Here is a 12,094-nt window from a genome sequence, read left to right on the forward strand (position 1 = left end):
CAGAACAGACCGTAGCAGCACGGACCGTAGCAGAACAGACCGTAGCAGCACGGACCGTAGCAGCATGTTTTACCCTGCAGAATTTCTAATGATCAAACTGTGAAGACAAACACAAAAATGCAGCACTCAAACTTCATGAAAAACTGAAGCTAAACTAAATTTTACAAATTAAGGGACTGTTTTTTGTTGTTTTTTTATTGTGATTTTCAATGAAAAGATTTAAAAGTGTTGGTAGATTTTTTAAGAAAACATTTTGGGAATTAAAAAAAAACATTTTGTCGTTTTTTTTAACCATTTTGTTGATTTTTATTGATATTAATTTATTTTTCTCTAAAAATTCTTTTGTGATTTTTAAAGTGAAAATGTTGGTGATTCTTTTTTTCTTTAAACATTTCTGGTGATTTTAAACTGCCTAAATGACATTTATCACAGCCAGAAAACGTAAAAAACAGAAATTACAGCTGGAACTTTTTTTTTGAAGGTCCTTGAACACATCACGTGAGACAAACATGAAAAAAGAAAAAAAACAAAATCTGATCTTAAAATTAATCAGCGCAAAGAACTGAAAGTAATAAACATGTAAAAGTATTTGTTGTGCAGGTGACATCACCACACCCGAGAACACCCGAAAACACCCGAGAACACCCGAGAACATCCGAGAACACCTGAAAACACCTGAAAACACCTGAAAACACCCAAGAACACCCGAAAACACCCGAGAACACCCGAAAACACCCAAGAACACCCGAAAACACCCGAGAACACCCGAGAACATCCGAGAACATCCGAGAACACTCGAAAACACCTGAAAACACCTGAAAACACCCAAGAACACCCGAAAACACCCGAGAACACCCGAAAACACCCGAGAACATCTGAAAACACCCGAGAACACCCGAGAACACCCGAAAACACCCGAGAACACCCGAGAACATCCGAGAACACCCAAGAACACCCGAGAACACCCGAAAACACCCGAGAACACCCGAGAACATCCAAGAACACCTGAAAACACCTGAAAACACCCGAAAACACCCGAGAACACCTGAGAACACCCGAAAACACCCGAAAACACCCGAGAACACCCGAGAACATCCGAGAACATCCGAGAACACTCGAAAACACCCGAGAACACCTGAAAACACCCAAGAACACCCCAAAACACCCGAGAACACCCGAAAACACCCGAGAACATCTGAAAACACCCGAGAACACCCGAGAACACCCGAAAACACCCGAGAACACCCGAGAACATCCGAGAACATCCAAGAACACCTGAAAACACCCGAGAACACCTGAAAACACCCGAGAACACCTGAGAACTACAATAAAGCTTGAAATCAACACTTTAATAATAATAATAATAATAATATGATAAAAATAATAGTAAAACACTTCTTTTCTCTCAGGAAACTCAAAAAGACACTTTACAGAAAAAAGGATAAAAATAAAATAAATACAAAATAAAATTAATACACAAAACTACAATTTAAACAATAATTAGACACTGAAACATTTTTAAAGCAATAACCTGTTTGCTCTGTGTGTGCAGCTGGCTCCTCCTCCAGACTTCAACCAGCAGGCAGCCGCCTCCTCCTCCGCCTCCTCCTCCTCCTCCTCCTCCTCCTCCACCTCCTCCTCCTCCTCCTCCTCCTCCTCTCTTCCTCCTCCTCCTCCGCCTCCTCCTCCTCCTCCTCCTCCTCCTCCAGCCAGAGCTCAGAGGTCAGAGGTCACCACACTCACACACTGATTACTACATCAAGCTGAAAACAAGGCATCTGTGTGTGTGTGTGTGTGTGTGTGTGTGTGTGTGTGTGTGTGTGTGTGATGAGAGCGGCTCCTGGTGGCCGTCAGATGAACTGCAGCCTGGAAACACGACTGACTCTGATTGGTGGATTTTACAGGAAGCTCAACAGCTGATGGAACAACAGAACCTGGAGAACACGGTAACACACACACACAATCAAACACACACACACAATCAAACACACACACACACACACACACACACACATACACATAATCAAACACACACACACACACACACACACACACAATCAAACACACACACACACACACACACACACACACACACATAATCAAACACACACACACACACACACACAAACACACACACACACACACACAATCAAACACACACACACACATACACATAATCAAACACACACACACACACACACACACACACACACACACACACACACACACACACACACACACACACACACACACACACACACACACACACACACACACACACACACACACACACACAGTTTACAGGATGCGTGATGATGATCTGGTGACGTCTCAGCCCAAATATAAAATAGAATTTCTCTATCTGTGTGTGTGTGTGTGTCTGTGTGTGTGTGTGTCTGTGTGTGTGTGTGTGTGTGTGTGTGTGTGTGTGTGTGTGTGTGTGTGTGTGTGTGTGTGTGTGTCTGTGTGTGTGTGTGTCTGTGTGTGTGTGTGTGTGTGTGTGTGTGTGTGTCTGTGTGTGTGTGTGTGTCTGTGTGTGTGTGTGTGTCTGTGTGTGTGTGTGTGTGTGTGTGTGTGTGTGTGTGTGTGTGTGTGTGTGTGTGTGTGTGTGTGTGTGTGTGTGTGTGTGTGTGTGTGTGTCTGTGTGTGTATTTGTGTGTCTGTGTGTGTGTGTGTGTGTGTGTTTGGATTTACTGTTAACAATAACATACAACAGTTTTGTTTTACACGTGTGTGTGTGCGTGTGTTTTACGTGTGTGCGTCAGAGCTCGGAGCTGCCCGGTCACCGTGGTAACGGCAGTCTGTGGTTAAATGAACTGGTTTCACTGGGAGAGAGAGCGGGCGAGCGACAACGAGACGACGGCGCCGACGGCTCAGAGAGCCGACAGCAGGTGAGGTCACGCCTGTGACATCACTACACGCCATGTGACATCACAACACCTGTCCTGACCTATAACACAGCGTTCCCTCTCTCTGGCCCCGCCCCCTGCCTCTGCAGCCAAGCATCCTTCACCTGCTGCGTCCGCCACGCCTGGAGGGACTCGCAGCTAACACCGAGGAGGGCGGAGTCATCACAGAGGACGCTGTGACGGCGGAGGGCGGAGACGCCACAGAGGTGGGCGGAGCTGAAGGTGAAGCCATCATGGTCGCCACAGAGGAGGGCGGAGTCAGAGAGACCGACAGCGAGTTTCAGCGACTGCTAGACGACAGCAGACAGACAGCAGACAGACACGACCATGGTTACCATGGAAACAGGGCGGAGCTAGAGCTGGGGCTGTGATGAGGCCACACCCTTTTCTAACAGCTATCAATTATCTGATCAATAATCACCAAACTAATCATGTTTATCACCTGTGTGTTATTAACGTCCGTAACTCGTTATAAATTGAAAAACTGCAGAAAAAAATACAGAAATTCAAAAATATTCTCCTAAAATATCATATTTATTATATATATTATATATATAATATCCAAATGTGAATAATGTCGATAAAACGAGGAACAACGATGGAGAAGGTTCTCAATTCTGCGTTTGTTCCTTAATGTCACAGCCCAAATCTTTAGGTTTACATTTAGGTTTAGGTTTACAATTATGACTTAATATTTGGGTTTAATATTTTGGTTTTACATTTAAATTTAGATTTAAAATGTATATGTCACATTTTGATTTAGCTTTAAAATGTATGTTTAGCTTCTAATTTAGATTCAGCATTTAGGTTTAACATTTAAGTTTAATGTTAAACATTTAATTTTAACTTTTAAAGTTAGGTTTAACATTTAGGTTTTTTAGGTTTAAGTTTATCATTTAGCTTTCACATTTAAAGTTAGGTTTAACATTTAGGTTTAACATTTAAGTTTAATGTTAAACATTTAATTTTAACTTTTAAAGTTAGGTTTAACATTTAGGTTTTTTAGGTTTAAGTTTATCATTTAGCTTTCACATTTAAAGTTAGGTTTAACATTTAGGTTTAACATTTAAGTTTAATGTTAAACATTTAATTTTAACTTTTAAAGTTAGGTTTAACATTTAGGTTTTTTAGGTTTAAGTTTATCATTTAGCTTTCACATTTAAAGTTAGGTTTAACATTTAGGTTTAACATTTAAAGGTTTAACATTTAGGTTTTGATTGTGTGTCACGCAGCCTCTCATGTTGAGCTAAAAAACCTTCAGACAGAAATAAGATTTTATGACCTGAAAGTTCCTCAGGGGAAATTTAATGGAAGTTAACGGTTTATTAATATTTTTTTTTGCTCTGTATCTCAGACACATTTTATTGATCCCTGAAACTTATTTTCTTCTTTGGTTTTTCTCTGATTGGTGACTCATCTCCTGGAGGCGTGGCCTAACGCTGCAGCGAAACATCTGATTATTTTCAGTTTCTATTTTTTATCATTTTTAAGTTCAAGAATTCAGATAAAAAACGTAAAAACATTTTCAAACGGTTCCGAATTCAAGAAGCTGAAAAAACGAACTGACAAAAAATACGTTTGAGGAGCTGAAAACCATAAATGTGACTGATGTTTATGACGCGGAGCTGTCAGAGTAATAATAATGATAATAATGTTGCTGTTTCGGTTTTCATATTTTAAAGTGCTTATTCTGTTTGCTGTCAGGGTTCACGTTAGTTTTATCAGAGAAATTCGTTTTGACTCATTATATCACATTTGTAGTAATCACTCATTTTGATTCACTCTCTTAAATTTAAATTTATGATGAATCATCTCTCTAATAAACACTTCATCATTTTTGAGTCATTTTTTAAAATCATATTTTTACATTTTCAGTCTGAAAAGAGACAGAAATATTGATCACTGTCCCGCTGAAATAAACGCGGCTAAGCAGCGGAGAACGAGGAGCGTTCAGGAGACTAAATATAAATAAAAATGTTTATAAACAATTTATATTTATAAATATAAATTAAAAATATTTATAAATAACTTATATTTATAAATCTAAATATTACGTTTGTATCAGTTTATTTTTGTGGATTAAATGAAGCTGAATTCACGAGCGTTCGCCCGTCGTCAGCTGAGTTTCACTTTTTTACAGACTCGACTGTTTGAATGTCGATTTCTCAGAGCGAGCTCGAAGATTTCCCACCACGAGAGGAAGAGTTGATCATCGTCTCATTAACCCTTTAAACCCGACATCACTGTTTTTGTGCTGCGTTCAGACGACTTTCACAGGTATTTAACCCTTTGAAACCAGAACACATGCTTTCATTTTCATTTTAAAAAAAAAAAAAAGGTAATGAGCACTTCAGTGAAAAATGTTTCAAAAACTGGAAAAGAAATAAAAAGTTGTTTTTAAAAAATGGCCAGGACAAATATTATATTTACAATTATCATAATTTTTTCTTTCAAAATTATTTTTTAAGCACCTTTTTTTATTATTATCGTAATTACATTAATTATTTTTCATTAGCAATTAATTTTATTTATTTTACAAATTTCAGGTATTTTTTTGGCCCTTTTTCCTAATTTCTTGCTCCGTTTTGAGATGTTTCTTTCATTGCTCGTTGCGTTCCTCCCGTGTTTTTTTTAAGAGATTCGGGGTTTTAAAGGTTAAAATGAAACCAGAGAAAATAAAAGTCGATAATCTAAAACAGATAAATTCTTTTTAATTCTGACAAAAAAAAAAAACTGAAGCAGAGAAACAGTTCAATGTTCTGCACGTGTCACTTCCTGTCTGCCTCCAGCGTCCAATCAGAGTCCAGGACCTGAGGTCACACGGGGTGAGGGCCGTCACCCACAATCCTTTGCTTTGGCTTGGTTAGCCAGCTGCGTCGACCAATCACAGAGTGAATTCTCCTCCTCTGTGATGTCATCACACCTCAGCCAGCTGCCAGCTCACAGTATGAGGACCAATCAGCCGTTAGGGCGGTCGGCATGGAAACGGGTGTCTTGCTCGTCACTTCCTGTGGGCGGGGCCTTTGTGGAACAGGTAGATGGGCCGCTGGTTACCTGGAAACACACACATCATTTCTGGGATTTGACTTTCTGTCCCTCAAAGGCTCCTGTAGCTCCGACACGCCGCCGCTCACCGCACTTCCTGTTTATCTGCTGAGTGTAAACTCGCGCCGTTCACCATTCGTTTGTACGATTTACAACAAACCGATTTATACATTTACATGTTTCAGACGTCCGCCAGCGCGGCGTCACGTCATGTTTACGCTTTGATGTAAACAAAAAAAAAACACAAGACGGTGAATAATTAAACCTCCTCAGTGTGTGAGTGTAGCTGCTGACAGTCTGGGATATGTCAGTGTGTGAGTGTAGCTGCCGACAGTCTGGGATATGTCAGTGTGTGAGTGTAGCTGCTGACAGTCTGGGATATGTCAGTGTGTGAGTGTAGCTGCTGACAGTCTGGGATATGTCAGTGTGTGAGTGTAGCTGCCGACAGTCTGGGATATGTCAGTGTGTGAGTGTAGCTGCCGACAGTCTGGGATATGTCAGTGTGTGAGTGTAGCTGCCGACAGTCTGGGATATGTCAGTGTGTGAGTGTAGCTGCCGACAGTCTGGGATATGTCAGTGTGTGAGTGTAGCTGCCGACAGTCTGGGATATGTCAGTGTGTGAGTGTAGCTGCCGACAGTCTGGGATATGTCAGTGTGTGAGTGTAGCTGCCGACAGTCTGGGATATGTCAGTGTGTGAGTGTAGCTGCCGACAGTCTGGGATATGTCAGTGTGTGAGTGTAGCTGCCGACAGTCTGGGATATGTCAGTGTGTGAGTGTAGCTGCTGACAGTCTGGGATATGTCAGTGATCAGCAGCTACATTGACTGTGACAGGTCACCTAGTGGAAATAGCATGTATTTCCTCCAGATGCCAAATATGGTCAAAATGACCTCATCAGGTGGAAAATAGTCAAAATGACAAATTCAGAGTCAAAAGCCCAGACCTGTGTGTGTGTATGTGTGCACCTCTGTACCTCTGTGTGTGTACCTGTGTGTGTGTGTGTGTGAGAGTGTGTACCTGTGTGTGTGTGTGTACCTGTGTGTGTGTACCTGTGTGTGTGTACGTGTGTGTGTGTGTGTGTGTGTGTGTGTGTGTGTGTGTGTGTGTGTGTGTGTGTGTGTGTGTGTGTGTGTGTGTGTGTGTGTGTGTGTGTGTGTACCTGTGTGTGTGTGTGTGTGTGTGTACCTGTGTGTGTGTACCTGTGTGTGTACCTGTGTGTGTGTACCTGTGTGTGTATCTGTGTGTGTGTGTGTATCTGTGTGTGTGTGTGTGTGTGTACCTGTGTGTGTGTGTGTGTGTGTGTGTGTGTGTGTGTGTGTGTGTGTGTGTGTGTGTGTGTGTGTGTGTGTGTGTGTGTGTGTGTGTGTGTGTGTGTGTGTGTGTGTACCTGTGTGTGTGTACCTGTGTGTGTGTGTGTGTATCTGTGTGTGTGCGTGTGTGTGCGTGTGTGTGTGTGTGTGTGTGTGTGTACCTGTGTGTGTGATGAGTCTGTAGGAGGTGAAGCCCACGCTGTCTGTCAGGTAGCAGGTGAACTGTTCAGGTCTCAGTCTGAGACTCCTGAAGGTTCGATACGTCCTCTCCTGCAGCAACACACACACACACACACACACACACACACACACACACACACACACACACACAGACACACACACACACACACTCACACACACACAGGTACATACACACACACACAGATTAAAGAGCAGTGAACTAGACTTTTCACATTTTTTAGACATTTTTAAAGAAAATATTTTAGCAGCTGTTTTTGTGTGTGAACATTTTTGCAATTTTTTTTCATTGAAGTGATTTTGCTGCCCTCTTGCTGTGTGTGTGTGTGTGTGTGTGTATGTATGTCTGACATATGTATGTGTGTGTGTGTGTTACCGAGGCTCTCTTGCTGTGTGTGTGCGTGTGTATATATATGTGTGTGTGCATGTGTGTGTATATATATGTGTGTGTGTGTGTACATATATATATATGTGTGTGCATGTGTGTATATGTGTGTGTGTGTGTATGTGTATATATATATGTGTGTGTGTGTGTTACCGAGGCTCTCTTGCTGTGTGTGTAGCTGCTCCAGGGTTGCGGCTCCAGGATGAATAATCCGCCCGGCGACAGGCTCTGATAGGCTCGCCTGAAGAGCGTGGTCACGCCCCCGTCACCTGACTGCAGGTGCACCCATTTGGTCACACCCAGACACATGATGACATCATACTGTCCACGGCCAGGCCACGCCCCCTGCTCTGACACATAGTCCCCCTGTGGGAGGAGCCACAACTGTGGTGATGATGTCACAAAGGGGAGGGGGTGGGGACAGGTGTTACACTCACCTGGATGAAGAAGACATTGGCGGGGAACCTGGAGGACAGCGAGGACGGGGGGAGGAGGGGCGGAGCAGCGAGGGGGCCTCGGCTCACCCTGAAGGAGAGGGGAAGGGGGAGGAGGCGCAGCGGGCTCTGCGAACTCTGGCCTTTTCCTAACAATCGCAGAGCCCGCTGCGCCTCCTTCATCACCCCCTCCCCCCCGCCACTGCTCCTCTCCGCTACCACCAGGTCATGTGACAGGAAGTGCCTGATGTTCTGCTTGGCGGCATGGACCAATCGCGGGTCTAGCTCCACCCCCAGGATGTGGGCGGGGTCGAACTTGCGGGCGATGCCCAGCGTCAGGTGACCGGCGCTGCAGCCCACGTCCAGCACCTTCTTGTCTCTGAACCAATCGGCTTCCAGGAGGCGAAGCCGCGGGTCCTCCTCCGGCCCGACACGCCCTTCCCACCTGTCGCTGTAGAAACCATGGTAACCATAGTAACGGCTGTGGTTGCCGTGTTGGTAGCGGTGTTTCTCCTTCTTCTGTGGCGGCTGGGCGGAACCGAGCCGAGGTCCTCCAAACCTGCAGGGGGCGGAGCAAAAGTCACGTGACCAGGCGGCCACTCAGACTACAGGAAGTTCACGTCCAGAGCACTGTTTTAGTGGCGAGTCGGTTTAAAACGTCTGTTTCCTCTCTGCTCTGTCGAGTCTTTAAATCGGTTTCGGAGGAGACAGACGGCGGCGGCTCAGTGGAGGAGAGCAGTTTATATAACGTGGCGTACCACAAGGATCTATTTTGGGCCCTCAGTGTTCTTACTTACATCCGTGACTCTGCGGTACTTTGCATGAACGCAGTCAGGTGTGACACTCACCTGCCGGCTTTAGCCCCGCCTACCAGCGGTGTCTGGAATTTGGTTGGCTGAACAGTGACGGCCGTGGTAACAGTGTCTGCGGCGCAGTCTGCCGACCTTGTCGAGGTTGTGCGCCGCCGTCTCCGTTGGCGGCCGTCTCCCTGGTTACCGGGCTTGTGGGCATGGCCTGGTGGAGGGTGGGTGTGTCTCCTGGGGAGGATAGGGGGCGGGGCTACGTCATCCCGACAGGTGATGGCCGTGTTGAGTTCACAGGGGAGAGGAGAGGCTGGCACGCTGCCCTCTCTGGTCAGCAGAGGAACTGCAGACACGTTAATAACACGCTGATGCTCAAACAAAATAATTTTTTTAAGGAAGAAAAAAGACAATGTCAAAAAAAATTCAATGAAATCACCACCATTTTTTAAAAAAGGGGTGAAAAATTTAAAAATAATAATCACACAAATTTTAATAAAGAAGAAAATAGTCACCATAAGTTTTTCACCTTAACATGTTGACGCTACAGCTAATGATGAATTCACCGTTATCTCACATTAATGTCATTTCATTTATTATGCACCACACATTTCTAAGATTTGTCAAAAACTTTCAATGACTTTCACTGGTTCAATTTTGCAGACCTGGAAAATGTGACTCCATGAAATCCATGACTTTCCAGGCTCACCTGTGGGTGGAGCTGTGGAGGGGAACAGTCGGGCAGGTAGCGCCTCCCTCTCTGCTCCTCCTCCTCCTCCTCCTCCTCCGTGGTGTCTGTTGCGGTGTCTCCTCCTGGTCTTCAGGGGGGACAGCAGGACGCCTCCTCCCCTCTCGCCGTCCCCGCCCCCTCCTTTCAGGTTCAGGGGGTCTGTGATGTCACGGGGAACCAGGATCTCTACGGGGTCTCCGCCCCGCGACGGCAGGGGCGAGCACTTCGGTGTCTGCTGATTTGTCGCCCTGAGAAAGAGGAGATTAACCCTTTAACGCCTGAATTATGGGCTGGTTTTTGATTAAATACACCTTTCTCACCTGTTGATGTCTTGTTTCATTAACGTCTCACCTGTTGATGTCTTGTTTCATTAACGTCTCACCTGTTGATGTCTTGTTTCATTAACGTCTCACCTGTTGACGTCTTCGTCCAGCAGCGAGTTCAGGTTCAGCGGGTCAAAGATGTTTCCGCCCAACAGGAAGTGACTCGGCAGCACGGGCTCTGATTGGCTGTCACTGTTGGCGCGGCGGTGGCGCTTTGCCAGCCCCTTAAAGCCGACTCCCACAGAGTAGCGCCTCTTTGCGATTCGCTGAGTGGGCAGAGCAGATGGGAGGGGGGGCTGACTGTTGCCAGGCAACTGGAGACCATTCTTAGGACGGAGAGGGCGGGTCTTGGCCACCTGGGACTGTTCTGATAGGCTGACAGGGGCCGGGAAGGCGGGGCTGACCTCAGGAGGGAGAACAGTCTCTTTGTCCAGTGACATCATTGTAGATAAGCCAATCACAGTGACCTACAGATAGAGGGGGCGGGGTCAGTTTGATTCACCAATTAACACGGTAACAGAGTACTTTTACAGTAATAAAGTACTTTTAATGTTAACAAAATATATCTACTGTAACAGAGTATGTTATGTAGTACATAATTTTACTAGCTTTTACTAACAAGGTATCTTTACAGTGCAGTTTAGTATATTTACTGTAACAGAGTACTATGACTTTAGCAGAGTGAATTTACTGTAAGAGTATTTTTACACTGTAGTGTTCGTACTTTAACTGTAACAGCATATTGAAACGGTGTGTCTGTTGGTACTTTTAGCCTATAAAAGTATTTTTACTGTGTGATATTGGTACTTTTACAGTATGTTTACAGTACAGTATTAGTATTATAAAAGTAACAGAACATTTTAACAGTGTGGTGATGGTGATGGTAGTACTGTGAAAGAGTATTTTTACAGTGTTTCTGTAAGTACTTTACTGTAACAGAGTATGTTTACAGTGCTAGTTAGTACTTTTACTGCAGTAAAGTATCTGAATACTCTGCTCAGGAGATATTGATCAGTGATGGATAATCAGTAATGATGCTCACTATGTGCTGCACACAGTTACTGATCACTGATCATTGATCGATAATCGATACTCACTGTGGTCTGCAGGAAGAGGCCGCCTCTCTCTAGCCCCGCCCCTGTCGCCGGCTGCACCAATCACAGCTCGCCGTCATGAATAATTATCAGACCTGCTGGTAAACAGTTAGCTCCTCCGTTAGCCGCTAACATGCAGGAAGTAGCTAGCATGCAGCTAACATGAAAAACAAGTCCCGAAACAGGCGCGAGCCCGCTCTGTGCGGTGACACGCGCCTCCGCAGGGGTCTGCGCGCGTGTGTCAGTGCGTGCACGCGCGGGTTGATGACTTCACAGCAGTGTTCGCGCTTTTAGCCGCGGCTAACTGATTAGCTGCTACTTTCTTCTCGTCGTGCTCACAACCCTCAGCGCGCGCTTATATACGCCAGCCGAGGCCACGTGAGTGACCACAGAGCCCGCCAATGGCGTGCCGAGCCGAGCTCATTCTCTCCCGAGCTGTGACCAATCAGAGGGCCGCTCCGAGCCCAGCGGTCCTCTGATTGGTCACAGCACGGGGAGAGGATTGGATGCCCGCGGAAAGAGGCGTCCTGAGCGGCGCCTGACAGGAAACATGTTCACTGCTAGAAATAATCGATTTAACGTTAAAAATAACGAGTTGTCGGTGATCATTCAGCGGCTGCACGCGCGGGCACGCACGGTGAACGTGTCCAACAAAGTCCCGTCCGGAGACAGCTGAGTTTTAGTCTCTTTCAGGGCCACAGGGCCCCCTTTTCACCCTGAGTGCAGTCTTACAGGTGACTGTAACTGCTGCCTGCTGTCCGTGTCCTCCGACAAACTCTCCCAAACAAACACTGCAGTGTGCTAACAATAAACACACACCTGAGATTATTACACACCTGTCGCTTCACACCTGTATCTGCAAACGT

General features: G+C 45.2%; 2 protein-coding genes across 3 annotated transcripts in view; one reads left to right on the top strand and one right to left on the bottom strand.

Moving 5' to 3' along the window:
- LOC148185820 (uncharacterized) overlaps positions 1-4,754 on the top strand; it is a 5,124-nt gene extending 370 nt beyond the window's left edge. Inside the window, exons 3-6 of the mRNA XM_088073729.1 lie at positions 1,553-1,722; positions 1,905-1,946; positions 2,766-2,891; positions 2,999-4,754. Coding sequence (XP_087929855.1) covers positions 1,553-1,722; positions 1,905-1,946; positions 2,766-2,891; positions 2,999-3,280 — 620 coding nt within the window. The 3' untranslated portion in view covers positions 3,281-4,754. The remainder of the gene's footprint in view (positions 1-1,552; positions 1,723-1,904; positions 1,947-2,765; positions 2,892-2,998) is intronic.
- Positions 4,755-5,602: 848 nt separating this feature from the next.
- On the bottom strand, positions 5,603-11,586 carry mepceb (methylphosphate capping enzyme b). Of its 2 annotated transcripts, XM_088073728.1 has the most exons (9): positions 11,232-11,586; positions 10,225-10,601; positions 9,791-10,059; positions 9,130-9,427; positions 8,439-8,840; positions 8,285-8,399; positions 8,001-8,213; positions 7,426-7,534; positions 5,603-5,963 (listed from the first exon to the last, which is right to left on the bottom strand). In XM_088073728.1, the coding sequence occupies exons 2-9, from the start codon at positions 10,575-10,577 to the stop codon at positions 5,911-5,913; spliced, it is 1,812 nt and encodes a 603-aa protein (XP_087929854.1). In that variant the 5' UTR covers positions 10,578-10,601; positions 11,232-11,586; the 3' UTR covers positions 5,603-5,910. The 2 variants fall into 2 exon arrangements, with proteins under 2 accessions (XP_087929854.1, XP_087929853.1); XM_088073727.1 differs by having other exon boundaries at positions 8,285-8,840.
- Between the last annotated feature and the right edge of the window lie 508 nt (positions 11,587-12,094).

Source organism: Plectropomus leopardus, chromosome 23 (genome assembly GCF_026936395.1).
Source record: "Plectropomus leopardus strain MGB_pleo_1.0 chromosome 23, ASM2693639v1, whole genome shotgun sequence".
Classification (NCBI taxonomy): Eukaryota; Metazoa; Chordata; class Actinopteri; order Perciformes; family Serranidae; genus Plectropomus; species Plectropomus leopardus.

Excerpts from the sequence above, each read along its gene's own strand:
- mepceb (XM_088073727.1), bottom strand. The coding sequence starts at position 10,577 with ATGATGTCACTGGACAAAGAGACTGTTCTCCCTCCTGAGGTCAGCCCC. Across the intron at positions 9,428-9,790 it reads CTCCACAGCTCCACCCACAG|TTCCTCTGCTGACCAGAGAG; the intron begins GTGAGCCTGGAA and ends ACGTGTCTGCAG. Across the intron at positions 7,535-8,000 it reads CACACAGCAAGAGAGCCTCG|GAGAGGACGTATCGAACCTT; the intron begins GTAACACACACA and ends GTGTTGCTGCAG.